Below are 19,274 nucleotides of genomic sequence, written 5' to 3'. Positions count from 1 at the left end.
TTTTAGTGCCAGAAATGGTAAAACCTTTTCTTATTTTTTCACACCAACAAAGACACATTGCTAATCGTGAATATGTTGTATTTTAATGAAATGTTGACTGATGCTTCTGATGAGAAACATTGGACGCGTTCCGTTCCACCGCACGCTGATCTTTATCCACAATCCGAACGATGTTAAAGCCATTCAGAGAGCACTGCGATTATGCGTGCATGGTAGTGGAGTAACCTTGCCTATCCGCGCTGGGATATCCAAAGGATGGTGCCTATCCGTGTTGGGAAATGTACCCTGCGCTTATCCGTGCCGGGGAAATAGAGCGCGCTTTTGCCTATCCGTAACTGGGTAAAGTACCGCGCCTATCCGTGGTGGGAAATATAAAGCGGCGTTCATATCCGTGCTGGGAAATCTAGATCCCTATGTTTGTCCGTAGTGGGAATTGTAGAGCGCCCATGCTTGTCCGCGTTGGGAAATGCAGACCGCGGCCCCAAAAGTTCCCGGATGCGGCCCGGGTTCCCGGATGACGCCAGAGTCCCGGTGCAGGGCGCCCTGCCCGGGGTGACGGGAGCGGCGCAGGCAGCGGGGTCATGCCTGGAAGCCGAGCCCGACTCGCAGGTGAGGCACACGGACGCGCGCGGGAGTCGCCGCTGCTCGGCCAGGAGCAGCGCCGCTGGCTTAAGCCGCGACCGGCGAGTGCCGAGACTAGGCCGCTCTCGGGCCCTCGCTTCTTGCCTAGCCGAGCCGCCGCCCACCTGCGGGGTTCGAGGCGCGGGAGAACCCGGCCGCCGCTTTGCGGCCTCTTGCCGCGTGGTCGCCGTGCGAGGCGTGTGGCGCGGTGGTGATTGTTGTTGTGTTCGAGTGCGGGTCTCATCGCGCTCGCGGTGCGCGGGTTTGACGCGAATCTCTCCCGGTGGCGGGGGGTCGTCTTCGGGCGCTTCCTCCCTCCCGGCGGGCGGCGTGAGACTCGGGCACGAAATGAGTGAACGGGCCGAGCAAGCACCAGCAACGCGGTCGCAATCGAGAAACATGCCGGGAGGTTTAGCCGCGAAGCGATTCAAAGTGGCGATAACTTTGAAAAAAAGTCAGCGGGCTTGGGCAGGATACGTCGCTGTAAGTGATGATGGCTGGCTGGGCGAGGCGCAGTCTGGGCAAATGGCACGGGGGGAGGGAGGCGCCTTGCGAGCGTGCGGGAGCCGGGGATTTGTTACATCGCACGGGCTGACTGAGGGGGATGGCGGGAAACTTGTTGGGTGAGGGAGGTTTCTCCATTGAGCGTTGTTGGTTGGGTTGATCGTGGCCGGTGGTAGTGGTGGTGATGTGCGGCCGAACGCGGCTTTTACAAACGAGGAAACGGCGCCCCGGACTTTGACACGTGTCTACCGCGGTCGTATCCCGCCTCCTCTTTCTCGCACGCGTTAATCTCACGGCGCAAAGCGCAACACGTTCGTCAATTACACGCGGGCCATTGTCCGAAACGTCGCCGACTACGTGGTGTTTCCCTCAAGGCAGTGTTGTTGACGAATGTGTTTTAGTTTTGCTTCCTTGTTCATTGTGTTTCTGCACCACTGCCAACGCAGCAGCACCAATATATATTGTCTATCGTAGTGGAAGTACAGTACACATCGCCCCTCGCGCGAGACACCCCCACACCCGCAGGCCCCCCACTCCACCCCCAGGCTGCCCCCAAACCCAAGGCTGCCCCCCCCCACCCTGCCCCCTCACCCCGAAGCTGCCCCCGCCAGGCTGCCCACCCCACCCCCAGACTGCCCCCCCCACCCCCAGACTGCCCCCCCACCCCCAGACTGCTCCTCACCCCCAGACTGCCCCCCCCATCCCCTTGCTGCCCCCCCCCCACCCCCAGACTGCCCCTCACCCCCAGACTGCCCCCCCCACCCCCAGACTGCCCCTCACCCCCAGACTGCCCCCCCCCACCCCCATGCTGCCCCCCCCACCCCCAGACTGCCCCTCACCCCCAGACTGCCCCCCCCCAACCGCAAGCCCCCCCCCCACCCCCAGACTACCCCCAGCCCCAGACTGCCCCCCCCAACCGCAAGCCCCCCCCCCCAGCTCCCCACCCGCAGACCCCCCCCCTCCTCGCCACCCGTGGAGCGCTGCGCGGCGCGAGCTTCCAATCCAATCGGGGCGCGTGCTGAGCGGCGTGTGGCCTCCAGCCAATGAGAGCGCTGCGTAGGAGCGGACAGACAAATCCTGAGTTTAAACATGATAATCCCTCGTTCTGCGGCGACTAAACATACGGAATTCCGCAAAAACGTAACAAATTAAGGAATACATTCAAAGTTCACGTTTACATAAAAACTAATTATGCAATGAAGACTGATCCAAATCTTGACTTAAAGCTGTCGTGACTGCAGGAATGAATATTATTTGGGTCGTCATCAGGCACCTTTTGCCTGATGACGACCGCTTGTGTTGCGATCGAAACGTCGTAGTTTTTTGTTATTTTCTTTGAACCTATCTACGTGACTTTACCGAAAGACCCAAAGAATAAGGCGGATCCAGGTCGACTGCGCGTGCCTTTTAAAACTTTACTCGTCACCGGCGATATATATTTAAGTGTTTATAATTGATCGAAACATGATCAAGTTTTTAAAGGTTTGCTGAATTCTCAAGCGTGATTTTTTTTATTACATCTTGGGATCAACATTTTTTCTATGCATCACCTATTACATAATGGACGACAATGGGAAAATAGGGTTTCCATACACGAAATGTGGCTTTACGGAACACATTCCCGCGGAGGGAGCTGGTAGGAACGTTGGGTTGCTCGGTCAATGGCCAGGGTCAACGGCGGCGTGGTGTATTCCGCAAATATGCCCGACTGTGAGGGCGGGCACAAGCCGGCGTGAGTAGGTTAAACGTTGAGTTTTATAAGGGCACCACGGGGTGACCAGCCCCTCCCCACCCAGCCCCACCCCACCCTCACCTCCCCACCCAGCCCCTCCCTCCCCACCCAGCCCTGTGGGCTGGTGTAACCAGGAGGTTCCTACCAGTACAACTATTCTACTGGATATCTGTGGAAAAAAAGCTCGTAGCTCATCGGATGCCTCCAGCAGAAATACGTGTTTTGACTCGGATTTGGAAACGTACCTCTTACGTATATAATTGAGGGAAACCGGTTAAAGTACTGCCCGCGTATTTGTGCGGGATACACGGCTGGGGTGAAGGGTGGGTGACGCGTGACGTCGGCGTGAGCTTAACGATATGGAATGCGGGGACGTCATTGCCGTTCCCTTGCCAGCAATCGCTCCAGCCAGCCTGCCAGCCAGCAAGACTTTTGTATGATATGGTACGATACAATCGGCGATGGCCCCAATTCCTATAATATTTACGTGTTACAGCCAGTTTATCATTCCTTTTAAAAATGACTGGGACGTGTCTTTCGGACACCGGTCTAGGGGGGCGAGTAATTTGGGCTCTTTTGGTCCACGTTGCTGTGGCAGGAGGGAACCATGACCGTGCCGTGCGGAGCAGAGGGAACCTCATCCGGTAACAAGCTCACGGTCGTGGCCCCCACCTCATCCACGGAGGTGCTGGCGGCGACCGATGAGTGGCTGAGCACAGAATTCTGCTGCCCTCCCCAGTGCCAGCAGGAACCCTCCCCGTTACCGGACGCTGCACGAGAGCACAGCATGTCTGTACCGAATAAGTCTGTCCTGCAAGGTGAGCGTGTGACCGCACGACCTCGTAAACCTCTGCCCATACTGGACATCTGTGAAGAAGAGCTTCATAGCTCATCGGATTCCTCTAGTCTAAGTAAAAGATTGTGATTCTGACAACGTCGAGGGCAGCTTTGTCGCCGCTGATGTTGCTGTTCATGAGTAAACGGGGTACCTCACATTTTCACGAACTTGAGCTTTACGCTTCATTGCAAGTATTTTTGCCGCTTGGCAACTGTGGAATGCTATTTTCCTCGAGAGGGTAATGGCACGGGTACTGGCCGAGCCACTGAATTTCCACAACAGCCTCTTTAGCAGTGGAGCGGTTTGCAGCTAACCGTTTACTTCACCGTTCTCTTTGGCGCAGAGGAGGACGATGGCATTCCGGCTGCTCGGATCACTCTGTTTGCGCCGGAGCGACTCCATCTCAAGTGGGAGAGGAACGTGTGTGAGGGTGCCGGCCTGCAGAACCTCGGCAACACCTGTTTCCTCAATGCCACTCTACAGTGCCTGACGTACACGCCGCCGCTCGCAAACTACCTGCTTCTGCAAGAGCACTCGCGCACCTGTGAGTTCTCCCCCTCGCCCCACCCACTTCCCCAATGCGATCGTGTACCGATGAGTTAGAAATAAACATGGGCAGATGTGGTCGTCTTTCAAAGGCTGCACAGATTTTGGTTTCTCGGCCGTGTGGTAATCCTCGGCCGGACTCGCTGAGTGTAACTGTTGTTCACCTATGCCCTAATTCCCAGGCAAACGGAGCGACTTCTGCCTGATGTGCTTGATGGAGAGTCACGTCATCAGCACGTTCAACAACTCCATCGGCATCATACAACCCATACTCATCACTCGGAACCTCACCCGTGAGTTCCGGTACTTTTTTCACACTTGCAATCGAATAAAGGTGAAACTATCTCCGTGATCCTCCGCCATCTGTGTTCAAAATCCTTTTCAAATGTCTGTTGGAGAGCCGTTGAAAGATATGGGATTTTGTTGGATACTGTACCTGTAACTTCGTGCCCTCGCCCGTTTCCCTGCAGGTATCGCCAAACACCTGCGTTTTGGAGAACAGGAGGATGCCCATGAGTTTTTAAGATACATGGTAGATGCCATGCAACTCTCGTGCCTCTATGACCACAGCGAGTGAGTACTGCACGTCGGTCAACTGCAGCATTCGTTCTGCAATCCCGTGTACCTTACGCCTTACGGCTTTCTCTTGGTTCTCGACGTGAGTCACCTGGGAGGGCGACGACATCTATATCACTGTCTTTAAATGTCTTTTAAAAAAGTGTCCGAAATGTTTGAGCGACAAACCTGCGTTCAGTTCGGAGATGAGGACTGACGCAAACTGGCACTACGGTTCTTTCAATCTGGCCCTCATGTGGGCTGCTTTTTGGTTGCACATTTCGCGTTGCTAATAAATAGCGGGAGATCGATCCTTCGACGTCCAGTAGTGGGACCTTTACGACATTCGAGCAGTACGTTGCGCGCCTGCACAAAAACGCAGTAGCGGAGCACTGTGTGACGGTTTTCAGCTTGCTTACAGGTCTCCGGTTGTGCCATGAAAGGTGGCTGCCCTAGGCAGATCCTACCACGTTTAGCTGACACGGAGCGTGCTTTTGCGTTGCTGGAGGGACACTTAATCAACAGCTCGAGCAATTGTTTAACACGTTTGTATCTGGCAAAGATGTTGCTGCTGCTGTAACCACCGTGCGGTGTCGTTGCGTGAATTTAAGACTGGACAGGTACACGGAGGCTACCACTCTCATCTACCAAATCTTTGGAGGGTATCTGCGATCACGAGGTGAGTTCGGTACACTCTAGAGACGTGTTATTTGCAAGCAGCAATCACACTATCATGGTGTAAAAGTGCTGGCGAGCAGCCTTTACACACAAGCACAAGTGGCATAAACAAACTTTTTTACAGTTGGTGCAAACTATTAACTATGTTGGTGGTGCACGTGAATTAATGTTGACGAGGTAACATGTGACATCCCTCTAACGTGTGTGTGTGCTTGTGTTTTGCAGTTGAGTGCATGCAGTGCTTGGGCACCTCCATTACCTATGAAACGTGCCTGGACATTGCACTCCAAATCAATGTAAGTAATGTGAAAGCCATTGCTTAAAATATATCTTAATCAGCCACCTAGCAATTAACTAACTATTTATTTTCTCAGGTAAGGCTCACTAACCACCAATGTAGCTCGTTTTTCAGAAGAGACTTAGCCACAAACGATAGTTCAACGAAGTGGATTATCACGTTGAAATTTATAGCAACCAAATACTCTTTAGACGCATGATTCTGAATGTGGAGGGGAAAACTGGAGGACCCGGAAAAAAATCCTTTCGACCGCAGGGAGAACATACATACTCCAGATATACATGCTTCAGGGTCGGAATTGAACCCACGATCTCGCCCAAATAAATATGCTGCCAGTAACGTACACAATCTCTTAATTGCGGCTGTATGATTTAATACGAGATGTGGTTTCTGAGAATTGCCATCCGAATATAATTCTAAACATGCTTATGGAATGCTTCTCTCAGACTCTGCCTTTACTCTTTGTCGGGCAACAGAACTCCTCAGATCTGGTGGAGGCTTTTCGCGAGTTTGTCAAGATGGAGACGCTGGATGACTACACCTGTGGAACGTGAGTGTGCATCGGCAACGCACGTTGACGTCAAAACGCTGATGTGACTTGAAAGTTTGCAGATGTGAAAAAGTGTACGTTTTGCTGCATGAAGTTGGGCTTGCCGGTCGCGGACGCATATGATGGCCGGGTTTGTTGTCGTTCCGCACAGGTGCTGTCGCAAGGTCAAAGCGACAAAGAAATTAACTCTACACCGCCTGCCGAACGTGCTCACCATCTCAATAAAGCGCTACAGCTACTTTGGCACCAAGATTAGCCGGGTAACTCTTCTCCCCTCCTATGCATTGGTATAATTATTCATTTAATTCCAGCCGCTTTGTCGGTCCAATGTTGGAGAGAATGCCTCCCCATGCTGGAATGGTCATGGGTGTTGCTTGCTCGTACTTGGGCGCCACGGTGGCGATAGGTTAACCACCTCGCCTGGTATGCACGAGGTCGTGGGTTCGATCCAAACCCTGATGCGTGTTTATTTGGAATTTGCATGTTCTCCCTGTGGACACGTGGATTTTTTTCTCCGGGTGATAAGCCACTTTTTGTTGCGCTATCATTTGTGGCCAGGTCGCTTCTGAAAAAGAGCTATATAGCTCAGTGGGTCTTATCTGGTAAAATAAAAATTGTTTAATAGTTTTAATACTTCACCACACCAGTCGGTGTGGCTTGGTGAATGGGAGTGGCCCAGGACCTCTCTGATTTTAACCGTTGACAAAAATCACCGGGGGGTGGGGAGATGGGGATGTTAGGGCTGGGGGTGGAACTGCCGTTCAACGTTGGGTGTTTCCACCGGTTGAGATACAAATTACTTTGAGGTGTCTACTTTAGATACCGTGCCATGATATTCCGGCCAGGTATCTCAGCAGTAGGGCGAGCGGTGCGAAATCGGAACATTGGGAGTTGAATTCCTGCTCGAGGGTCGACTCAACCATCATCCAATCGGGGTTGATAAAATAGATACCACCTTGTGGGGAAATCACCAGTGGATGTGCTATGGATAGACTCGCCTTGGTAGTATGAATGTAGAATTTGACCACTTGCTCTTGACTATAAACAGGACGTGAGCCCTGTTTTATGCTCATTTGAGCAAGAAATCACTTGGACGCTTTGACGTGTAACTAAGATGCTGCCCCCCCACCCCTGCCAAAACTTTCCTCTCCTAATTTTTGTCACTCTCTTGCTGCCTGCTGCTGCTGCTGCGACCTGTGCGGTGCCCGTAGGACATCACCTATCCGGAGCACCTGGATGTGCAACCCTTCATGTCGAAGTCCCCGGGCGAGCCCGTGATATACATCCTGTATTCAGTGCTGGTGCACGCGGGCACCGACTGCGACATTGGACATTATTATTGCTATAATAAGGTAATTCCATTTGTTGCCAACAACCAAAGAACAACAACAATGCTGCACATTTGTAATGCATGGTATGATGCACATAAAGAACTTGTATTGTGTGTTATTACCTGAATGCAGTTGGGCGCATGAAGTACAGCTGTGCTTTAATTGTGTGCAGATCAGCGATGGAAACTGGTACTGCATGAACGACTCCCTCGTGCGGCGGGTCGACACTGGTGTGGTGATGAACGAGCAGGCCTACATGCTCTTCTATATTCGGCAAGTTCGTGCTTCTGTCCCCTCTACTCTGACCTGCACAATGAACCGCGCCCCCGGACAGCTCTCTCTGCACAGACACTGGCTCACGCAAGCGACAGTGCCTCCATTGAAGGCCATTGACGTTTGGAATCTGACCAATTTGTAGCGCAGCACCTTAATGTTAACTGCTTCATCACGGAAAGCCGCGGTGGTGAGATGTTAACTACCTCGCCTTGTATACGGGAGGTCGTGGGTTCTATCCCGACCCTAACGCCTGCTTTATATTTGCAGTTTGCGCGTCCCTCCCGGTGGTCGTGTGGATTTTTCTCCGGGCCCTCCGGTTTTTTGTTCCACATTCAGAAACATCCGTTTGGAGTATTTGGTTGCTATAAATTTCCACGTGATGACGAGCCACTTCATTGGAACTCTCGTTTGTGGCCAGGTCACGAGAGTTCAGTGGGCCTTACCTGGTAAAGTAAAAATAAAAGAAATAGTGTGTAGTTTGTGACCGTTTTTTAGTTTTGATGGGCATCCGCCACGGCGGTGAAGCGAGCGGGCGGCGTTAACGGTTTGCGACGTGCCGCTGTATGCTTTGTGCAGATGCCCTGAGTTGAGCGCGATACCGGCCGACAGTTACCGCCCGCTGGGGCAGGCGACGGCAGCGGCGGCGTACCGGGCGGCCCTGAAGAAGCGGGCACGCCCGGCGCTGGAGACTCCGGGCCCCGTCTCTGGACCGCAGCTCCCCTGTCACGTGGCCAAGGTGAAGGATGTTTCTTTATTTATGCAAACATTCCCCACCCCCCACACCCCCCCCCCCCGTACCTTCGATCAGCGTGGTTGGCTACGTACGGTGCGAGAGAAATGCAACATTCGTACATAATATCTGGTGCAAAAGATTATTACCGAAGCTCTCAACAGAAGTTGTGTACCGGATTAATTGCACTTGTGGCAAATGCTATGTTGGGCAAACAGGATGAAGGATCCGCATGAGACTAAAAGGACACCAAAGAAATATGAAATTCTCCCAAATACAACTGTCAGCAGTAGCAGAACACGTGTGCCAACAAGGACACTCAATTGATTTTGATAATGTTAAAGTTCTGTGCAAAAAACCTGTATTATATACGTGCATACATAGAACATTCAGCAGGGGGCGATCTGTGGGTTGTGTTCTCTGAGGCCACGACTTACTGCAGGATGTGTCTTCACATGAGGGGGTGGAGGGCACACTTTCCAGTTTAGTGGGGGAGGAGAGAGAGAACATAAAGGTAAACAAATGGTGAAGCACAGCGCCTTTTTGTTTTTACTTAAACCGATTTTGTTTCATTCACCCATTGTCGGGCGTTTTGAACTTTAACACCGTCGCCTTGTTGATCTCCAGAAATTGGAAGTGCCCAAGCTATCGGACCGCTTCAACGGGAGCAATGGCAGCGGCAACTGCAATGGCAACGGCAGAAGCAGCAGCATCGGCATGGGCAACATCAGCAGCAGCAGCAACAACAACAACAGCAGCAGCAGCAATGGAAGAGCCGTCAACGGAATCGCCGGCAAGCAGGCGGTCAATATCAAGAGTAACGGCAGCTCGTCCGTGCGTCAGCGCAAGCGGCACAACGGCAAGCGGCCTCCGCCGCCGCTGCCCAAGCCGCTGGCGTGTGCAGCGGCGCAGGTGCAGCTGAAGCCGCCCAACCCGGCCGCCTTCGTGAGGAACCCCACGTGCCCGGGTCAGCCCTTCCCGCAGAGACTGCGCGCCGAGCTCAAGTCGGCATGCGACACGAACGGTGCGGCGTTCGCCGCGGCGGACGGGGCTTCCGCGCGGCCCACCAATGGTGCGAGCAACGGCGGCGAGGCCGCCGCGTCGACGAGACCTGACGGTGCGACCGAGGCCGCGTCGCCTCTGTCGACGGGGGCCGCCGCCGCCGCGCCGGCGTTGGCTGCGAGCAGCCTGGGGGTACAATTCAAGCACAGCGGCAACCTCCAGCTGGACAAGCTGCTGAACAAAGAGTCGATCAGGGAATACGCCAGGCTGAAGCCGGGCAGCAGCAGCAGCTGCGAGGGTGGCGTCACCGCCCATGCGAATTTTACGGCGCCCTCGCAGCACCGTGGCTTCTTCAGCTCGAGCAAGCTCGTCTTCCGCAACGACCATCGGAACCAGTTAACCTCCCTGGTCCCTTACGCGCCCGGCGAATCCTCAGAAGAGTCCGAGACTGAGATTGTGACGAAGATGACCGAGGAATCGGCAAACCTGCACTCGCGTTTGGACGGAGGGCGCCGCTGCGCTGCAGCCAGCGGCGTCGCGGCCGCCTCGGGTGAAGGCTCGGCGACAAGTCTGGCGTCCGTGAACGAGGGCGGTGCGGGGGACTCGGGCGGGAGGCCGGGGACCGCCGGCGAGGGCTGTGTGCGGCAGGCGACCATCCCGAGCTGCGCAGCTGTGAACGGGAACAAAGAGAGAGCCGCTGCGGGAGATCTGCTCGCAGATGCAGAGGTGAGCACAGCTTTGGTCAGTCTGCAGTAGAATTTTTGTTTTATTACACTTGTAATGACAACGCGCTTAAGAATCACCGATTCTGAATAGTGTTTTTGTAAATACACCGATGACGTTTTTCATAATTGCGTAAACATGAAAAAAAGATTGATCCTTTAAAATGTTGCTGCAATGCCTCTGTGCTGTTGCAGGAAATTAAAAAAGTGTTTATCGCCGAGGGTGGAGTTACTGACCCACCCAAAACCAGTGACCAAAAGTCAACCTCCGGCGCCTCTTGGTACGTATTTCACATTTTCATTTGAGACTCTTCTTCGTTCGTGCTTCTTAACACGCTGACATCGGGCACGAGTCTTGTGGCTTCAACCTGTGCGCTCTGTCTTCCTCCAGGAACGTGGGTGCACAGCAGTTGCCAACGTGCAAAGAGAACGGAGGCGGACATTCTTCAAGCGAGGGTAGTGGCCACGCGTCGGTTCCGCCGCCTCCCAATCCCACGAGCCCGTCGCTCGCGGCCAAACCAAAAGACTCGCCGCAGGTGGCTCGCCTCAAGCTGCCACCGCTCGATCACCGCACGCAATTTCACTGGGAGCGGTGGACCAGCGGCTCGGCGCACGCGCTCACGATGCCGTGCGTGCTGGGCGCGAGCAACGGTGCCGCCGAGTGCCCGTTGGAGAGTTTGTCTGGCAAGACGGAGGATCCGGCGCCGCCGGTTAAAAAACCCGCGGATGAAGTGGCGACATACGACAGTCGGTGCCTCCAAGGGCAACGCGATGGCGGTGAAGGTGTCCAGGAGTTGCGCGCTCCCCACCTCAGAGAATCCTACGACGGCTCCGGCTGCCGGCGTCTCGGCAGCAGGTCGAGGTCGTCGTCGGGGTCGTCGTCGAGGTCGTCGTCGGGGTCGTCGTCGGGGTCGTCTTCGAGGTCGTCGTCAAGGTCGTCGTCGAGGCGACGGAGCAAAATGCGCCGGGTGGACATGTCCCCGCGGAGTGCTCGTTGGCACGTTGGCAACGGTGATCACAGCAACCCCCCACACAGGCGGGGCAGCCGTCGCCCGTCAGACAGCCGCTATCGCCAGTCTCCGAGCAACCAACGCTATCGTCGGTCTCCAAGCAGCCATCGTCATCGTCGGTCTTATAGCAGCCAGCACCACCGCCGCCGATCACGCAGCAGCCGCCGCCGGTCTCCTAGCAACCGCCACCGGTCTCCTATCAACCGCCGCCGATCGCGCAACAGCCGCCGCCGGTCTCCTAGCAACCGCCGTCGGTCTCCTAGCAACTGCCGCCGGTCTCCTAGCAACCGCCGCCGGTCTCATAGCAACCGCCGTCGGTCTCCTAGCAACCGCCGTCGGTCTCCTAGCAACCGCCGCCGATCACCTAGCAACCGCCGCCGGTCTAGTAGCCACCGCCGGTCTCCTAGCAACCGCCACCGGTCTCCTAGCAGCCACCGCCGGTCTCTGAGCAACCGCCGCCGGTCTCCTAGCAGCCACCGCCGGTCTAGCAGCCACCGCCGCCGCCACCACCACCACCGCCGATCACGCAGCAGCCACCGCCACCGCCGGTCGGCCAGCCGGCACTCGCGCCGCCGAAGCCGGAGTGTGGTGAGCTGCGCGAGAGACGCTCGAGACTCGAATCGCCGCTGGCGTCGAGGAGGAGAACGCAGCCCCAGCGCCGCTGGGCGGCGCCACCGGACAGAGCGCCAGCATTGGGCAACTGGCAGGCACCGCACATGCCACTCGTGAACTCCATCGTTGTTTTCATCTTCCACATCGTGGACAAGCAAAAGCAAGTTTAACTCGTGGACTTTCGCGACCAATATTATTCATAATGAATGTTTTTTGGTTAGATCGCGTTAAAGTGCAATTGTGTCGTAACCCTCCGCCACCCGACACGGCCCGTAAGGTTTGTCGCGTGAACAAGACGTGCCGATTAGTTACCACTTCAGCCCACCGGTGTGTTGGAGAGTAAATCCACAACGTTTACAATTTGAGTCGCACGACGTATCGCTGGTGATTACATCAACCAGCATCATCGGGCGATTTGTCAGAATAGTGAAGCCATCCACCTGCTTCTGGTCTTAGATAGAGCAAGATCACTGCACCCATCAGGGGCAGAAATCAGAGGGGGAGGGGGGTTATTGTAATTACATAATAGATTAGTAATAATTTAAATTACATCACGGGACCTCCTTTGCCGTATGCCTTTTGGCGTCCTCTGGTCTAACACCGTTTTGAGACGAGGCTCAAGAGAAAGCTGTCTTTGGTGTGGACCAATCAGTGTCAAGGACAATGCATATATTATCAGAGTGTGTTTTTTGTTTGCATTCTGACCACAAGCATTGTGGTTAATGCAGACATGATCATTGTAAGATGAGATCAAGAGGAAGGCAGAAGAAGAGGTGGGGCGCTGTGGTGCGGTCGGACGCGGTGGCCCCGAGGAGCGGAGGGAGAGATGATGCTGGATGTAATTACCAGCGAGACGTCGTATTCAAATTGTAAAATGTTGTGGATTTACTCTCCAACTCATCGGTGGGCTGAAGTAACGAATTGACGTGACAAACCTGACTGGCCGTGTCGGGTGGTGGAGGGTTGCCACACAACATTTATACTCATGCGATCTAACCCAAAAACCTTCAATATGAAGCAAAAGCAGCCACTACAATACATACAGCTCAGAGTAAAAATCACTACGAGTTCCTGGAGAATAATTAAGTTTCTGTTCAAGATTTTTTATTGTTATTGCTAGTTAATAAACAGTTGTAGGATAGGATAGAGGCCATCCGCATAATATTTTTCCTTCACCCTTATCTCTGATATGGTTGTTTTACAAATTTATTTCCCCAGGGTGGATACATGGGGGGGGGGGGGAGGGGATGCTATTAAACTACATCACACCACTGCATCTGAGCATCCTCGATTCTACGATCCCTCCTGTGCCACTGGTCAACGTGAAATGTATCCAGTGCCTAGACCTGACCATGGCTCCCAGGGGTCACTGCCGCAGCTTTTATCCCCAACAGCCGACCCCTCGCCCCGCTGCCCAGCAGCCGCCACTCGTTGGTGCCCCCCTTGGATTCATTCTTCTTGCGGAGGCGGACGCGAGCGTGTGTGCGCCTGTTGGCTCAAGCGAGAGATTAAACGTGGACATGGGAAAGTGATCCACTTTTTTTTTCAATGAGAAACTGGTTTTGCACATGCACTACTTACAGCAGCATGACTGGCGATTTTAAGAATGTGATTCATCACTTACGTTAGATTTTTTTCTTTTTAAACGATATCCAATATTTCTTGACTGGAGGCCCCCTCCCCGCCCCCGAGTGCAGCTGAATGAATTGCCCCCCTCCCCCCTCGCCCCCCCCCCCTCCCTCGCTTGTTGATCTGGGAGAGAGAATAACTCGGCCATCATCGACTTGTCTGTGTTCACCGAGTTGAGCACTCGTTCGAGCACGGTCATCAAATAACAAACTCGATGCTCGTAATGAACACTGCCTTCAAAGAAAATGTATATTACTGGCAGCGGCCCTTCGTAGCAGACGTGGTTTTTTGAGCTATGAAAAAGAGCCGTTGCCTAAAACATCGCGGATTATATATTTTTTATATATTATATTTTTTATACATCTTGTTTTCTTTTAAGGCAGTTGAGTGCACCGCGTGTTTTTGCTGGTGTCCACTGTTAGTGCTCAATGGCCCCGTCTCGTGCACCTAAAAACTTACCTGCTCTCAACGTTACGGTTATGAGATGTGGACATGGCTTCTTAGGGCAATTGTTTCTTTGTTTTGTTCCCAGGCCAATTCTCAATGGAGGAGTTATCATTGGGAAGGTTGTTGTAACGGTGACCGCACAACAACGATTCCCCCATTTACAAACGAGATGTGTTTCTCCGCAATGCACGGTCGAGATTGAACGGCTGTGGACGGTGTGAGTGGTCTCCATGAGGTGGTGGTGGTGGTGGTGGGGCGATTCCTGGACGGTGCTTGCGTCTGTTTATTTTAAATGCGGGCATTTTTTTTGTGCGTGTCGGCGATTTCAAAAGTCACCTGCTGGTTTCTCATCGTTATCGTTAATTTTTTTGTTAAATGTGAATGCGTCGGTATTTTTAAAATACACACCTGTTCCGGTTTTTTTATATATATGCATATGGAGCGTGTGCAATTTCATTGAGCACGCCAACCGGAGCGCCATACGGTTACAATATGAAATGTATAAATAAATTATTTGCGTGTGTTGTGAAATGGGGTACCGCTGTTTGACTGCATTGGTGTTCAACGACAACAACAAAAACACTAACATGGTGAAGCTGCATTGCTCGCAAACTCTGAGCGACGCAGGCGATTCCAATTTTTTTATTTGAGTAACCTTGCAATAATTATCGGTGTCCAAAACGTTACAATTCAAGTGTTCACGTTCCAGAGTAATTCACGCCATGATTTCGGTATCCTCGGGGTCCAGTGTGCAGCGCCTCCCTCGGCCTTTCACCTTGGAGGAGGGAAATGAATAATCTCACGTCCAACTTGCCGTTTGACATGGCCCCAAACTCTTTATCAGCGTTAAGCCGTTACCGACTTGGCCATCTCCCTCGGAATGTGCGAGTATCGGTGATGACAGTGTGATCATCCGTGGACTGTTGGATGCACGGGGTGGGGGTGGGTGGACTGGTTGTCTGCTTCGGAAGCCTGCAGGCAGGCAGGCAGGCGTGGTGAGCGGTGGTGAGCGGTGGTGAGTGGTGGTGAGTGTGGCGACGCGCATGCGTGCGTGTGTGTGGCGTTGGTTCAAGTGAAAACGGCGGTTTCTTAATCCCTGAATGTAGTTTGTAACTTTTATTTTGCTTTTGTTTTTCAACAATTTCAGTCTCCTCAGGATTTGTGTTGTTGCTGGTGGTGTCACCTTTTATTAAAGCGGCTCTCGAAGTGTGTGAAAGGGGGAGGGGGGGCGGTGATGAATGGAGTTCTGAGAGCGAATTTGTTTACCTCGTTTTCATTTGTACTTGAGATTCATAAATACTTGTCATAACGCCACTGGTTTCGCCTCCGTTTCTCATCAAAGTGGCGTGCGCTGTTTTAACCTCCAGTGCCGGATTAAGCTAGTGCGGGGCCTGTAGCATATGTTATAAAGAGGCCCTAAATAAAAAAAAACATTCATATTTAAACACATTTTTTACTTGCATAGTAAAGTAATTGCATTTTTTCATTTGCTATACAGCCAGATAATACGACAAATCGCGAACCTTAAACACCCGGTCGTTCATAAAAGTTGAAGGCAGTATAGTACTATAGTAATGGAGCAAGTGCAGAATCACTGAACCGGAATTGATTGCTTGAAAGCATTTAGCGCGGGGCCCTTGAAAGTGCGTTGCCCGTAGCATATGTATCTACTTTTGCTACGAGGATAATCCGGCACTGGTAAGCTCACCCGAGCTGTGGTAGCTTGACAGGGCTGCTGCTGCTACTTGCTGCCTGTAAATGCTTTGCCTCATCACCCGCGGTGCAGTCTGACGATCGTGGCCACACATCTGCAGTGGCTTTGATGCCGACAAAACTCAGGGCACGCGAACGCACAAATGGCACGCGCGGCGAAGGGTAACCTCTTATTTAATAAAACATAAATGGGAAAAAGGACAACAGAAACAGCAGTCGCGGTTATTTAGAAAACGAGAACAACGCCGTGGTTTTTGTTTGTTTTTATCAGGAACCCGCTGCGCAATGCATTGGGGGACAGACATTGACAATTTTACCCCCCCCCCCTCCCAAACATTTATTATTATTTTTCTTCATAACACTGAAGTATTAATTGAACAACGTAAATTGTTACAGTTCAACATTCAACAATTTCTTACACCCGGGGTCATTTTAGTTCAATATATATATTTTTAACTAAATCTGTCCGATTTGATACAAAAAAACCGTGAAAAACATCGCACATTATTCCCACGGCTGCTGAGAGCCACGGGTGTTAATCACAACGACTTGCGGAATACTGAACAAACGAAAACAAACTTATTTCCCTCCTTCGATCCAAGACAACGGATTTCATGGCAAATTCTGCATTTGTATCGTAATGGCTTGAAAACAAAGACATTGCACAGTTAATGGATACATCTACTCAAACAAGGGACAACTGTGGCTCAAGTATAAACGCCTTCATAATTACACGGGGGTCACCTTGCGGGGTTTAGAACGGCTTTGTTTTTTTTCCTATCCAATCCTTTTAGTAACACGTGTTTTAATACTGATTATTACGAAGTGCACACGGCGGCAAGAGCAGACACACTTAGACGTGGAATCGGTCATCATTGACACAATTATGGACAGATGGGGTAAAACAGAGGGTGGCGGCGGCAGTGGCACAGTTGGGCAGCGCACTGCGCTCCGAACCCGGCATACCTGAGTTCAATTCCCGACCACGGCAAACAAACATCAATGGAGAGTGATGTCGGATCTGGAGGCCACTACCTCCCCACCGACCAGCACCAAGCACCGTGGTGGGATCTGGACGAACAACCTGCGATGGTGGGGAGGCCATCCAGCAGTGGGTTGACCACGGTCTCGAGTAAATTATTACTATTTAGCAAATGGCCACAGGCTCACAACGCTCACCCCACATGCAGCTCGCGTTGGGACAACGTTGGAGTCAGACGGCTCATTGGCGATGGGGGAGGAGGGGGTCACACGTCTGCAGTGTAGCTCCCAATAAAACATTATTCATCCGTGTGCCAAGAGCAGCAACTGATGCAACCCAAATGTGGCAAAACTTCAACACAATGTCCATCGCATCATTCACTCTCATCGGACACGTTGAGAAATGGAGCACCACAACGTGTCTGTACTCGTGTTGAGTGGTGGCGCAGTGGTTAGCGCACTGCGCTGTGAACCACGCACGGCCCACCTGCAGTCAATTCACGAGCAGCATCGCTGGAGAGGTTGCGTCTTCAACCGGTTGTCCCGGGCCCCCCCCTTCCCCACCAGGGATGTTAACTACCTCGCCTGGTATACAGGAGTTCGTGGGTTCGGCCTCGACCCTGACGCCCGCTGATATTTGGAGTTTGAATGCCTCTCTCTCATCATCATCACGGTGGCTAGGAGATGTTAACTACCTCGTCTGGTATACAGGAGTTCGTGGGTTCGGCCCCGACCCTGACGCCCGCTGATATTTGGAGTTTGAATGTCTCTCTCTCTCTCATCATCACGGTGGCTAGGAGATGTTAACTACCTCGCCTGGTGTGTAGGAGTTCGTGGGTTCGATCCCGACCCCTGACGCCCGCTGATATTTGGAGTTTGAATGTCTCTCTCTCTCTCATCATCACGGTGGCTAGGAGATGTTAACTACCTCGCCTGGTATACAGGAGTTCGTGGGTTCGATACCGACCCCTGACGCCCGCTGATATTTGGAGTTTGAATGCCTCTCTCTCATCATCATCACGGTGGCTAGGAGATGTTAACTACCTCGTCTGGTGTGTAGGAGTTCGTGGGTTCGATCCCGACCCCTGACGCCCGCTGCATATTTGGAGTTTGCGGTGTCTCTCTCACATCGTGGTCGCGTAGATTTTTTTTTCTCCGGGTCCTCCAGGTTTTCCCTCCACATATAGAAGCGACATGCGTTTCGAGTATTTGGCTGCTATAGATTTCCACACGATGATAAGCCATTTCATTGCGCTATCATTTGTGGCCAGGTCGCTTCTGAAAAATGGCAGTATAGTAATAGCTCAATGGGCCTTCCCTGGAAAAATAAAATATTTTAGTTAGACCAGCGTGGTGAAGTATGGGCGACACAACCCTCGCGGCCAATTGAGCGTGGGACGGAGGGCATTTATCCCGCGGTGGACTGCCACAGCCGAGCTGTGTTGTCACGCACCCAGAGAATCAGACGCAACCTCGCCACGACCACCAACCTGGGATGGCATCAAGGGCACCTGACAGGGACATTCCTCCCCATTCACATCGCAAACCAATGGGCTCGTCCGCAGCCAACGCGACGACCCGTTGGACAAATACAGCACTCACGACTCGCATTGCCTCTCAGCGTCTGCTTGGATATCGCCGCGAAAAGCCGATGGACTCGACATCTTACAGCGAGGAAGACGGTGTTCAAAATTCGAGATTGGTGGGAGTCGTACAGAGGCATACAAACATGCAGTCGCGTGTGTGATCATATCTCCATGGGTATCTGTAAATGGATCACCCTGTATTCAACGCGTCCAGGCCACCTTGTTGTTGTTCCCCTCCCCGCGGGGCTCGCATTCCCCATCAACAACGGAGGAGACTTTCTGTTCGCTCGAGTTGTGTTCAGCGTGGTGAAGTATGGCTGAACAACCCCACCCCCCACCTCCCCTCCCCGCTCCCTTCCCACCACGGATGCGTAACGAGGCCTTGATCCGGCAGTGAGCGATCACTGCCCTCTGCTGTCGAGGCCGCAAACTGCAACAACATCGACAACAACCGCCATTCGCCACTAAGTGGCGGCGACGTCGCTACGGCGCTTGTGCCAGGCTATGTGCACGCTGAGGCCACGTGAAGTGGTCGAACGCCCGCTGGCAGCGGGAGGTCACGGGACAGAGCCAGACCCAGCAGGTGCCATGGGTCGACTGACTGAGATGACCTGTGCCCCCTGCTGTGTCAAATGCAACATCCCCGACCCCCCCCCCCCCAGCATGGCCAATTGCCACAGAGACAACCCCCTTTGACGGAGACCCCCGCGTCTAGCTGGTTTAAATTCAATAACAAAATAAAGACGATTTCTTTTATATATCTACTTTTGTTCCCATTTTTTTTCAGTTCAGTTTTTTTTTAAACCGAAGAGTCGGGTTTGTCGTCTATATGCCCACGTGACCGATGTTGCGTTCCCCTCGTGCACACACAAACACACGCAACTTTATTTTAGTTTTTACTGGCGATATAAAA

General features: G+C 52.8%; 2 protein-coding genes across 4 annotated transcripts in view; one reads left to right on the top strand and one right to left on the bottom strand.

Moving 5' to 3' along the window:
* The window catches only part of COX6B1 (cytochrome c oxidase subunit 6B1), a 215,377-nt gene that overhangs the window by 61,177 nt on the left and 134,926 nt on the right, over window positions 1-19,274 (bottom strand). The gene's annotated exons all lie outside the window — the stretch shown is intronic.
* LOC144940805 (uncharacterized) lies at window positions 483-13,755 on the top strand. 3 transcript variants are annotated; one of them, XM_078867229.1, is made up of 15 exons: window positions 483-609; window positions 3,597-3,675; window positions 4,039-4,239; window positions 4,424-4,534; window positions 4,712-4,814; window positions 5,408-5,475; window positions 5,700-5,770; window positions 6,249-6,322; window positions 6,474-6,582; window positions 7,534-7,674; window positions 7,826-7,926; window positions 8,506-8,665; window positions 9,287-10,387; window positions 10,579-10,664; window positions 10,775-13,755. In XM_078867229.1, the coding sequence occupies exons 1-15, from the start codon at window positions 496-498 to the stop codon at window positions 12,120-12,122; spliced, it is 3,867 nt and encodes a 1,288-aa protein (XP_078723355.1). In that variant the 5' UTR covers window positions 483-495; the 3' UTR covers window positions 12,123-13,755. The 3 variants fall into 3 exon arrangements, with proteins under 3 accessions (XP_078723355.1, XP_078723354.1, XP_078723356.1); XM_078867228.1 differs by having other exon boundaries at window positions 3,456-3,675; XM_078867230.1 differs by lacking the exon at window positions 3,597-3,675 and having other exon boundaries at window positions 504-609.

The sequence above is a fragment of the Lampetra fluviatilis genome, chromosome 23, assembly GCF_964198595.1.
Source record: "Lampetra fluviatilis chromosome 23, kcLamFluv1.1, whole genome shotgun sequence".
NCBI lineage: Eukaryota > Metazoa > Chordata > Hyperoartia > Petromyzontiformes > Petromyzontidae > Lampetra > Lampetra fluviatilis.
Note: the sequence above shows the minus strand (reverse complement) of the source record. Positions and strands in the feature narration are given on the sequence as shown.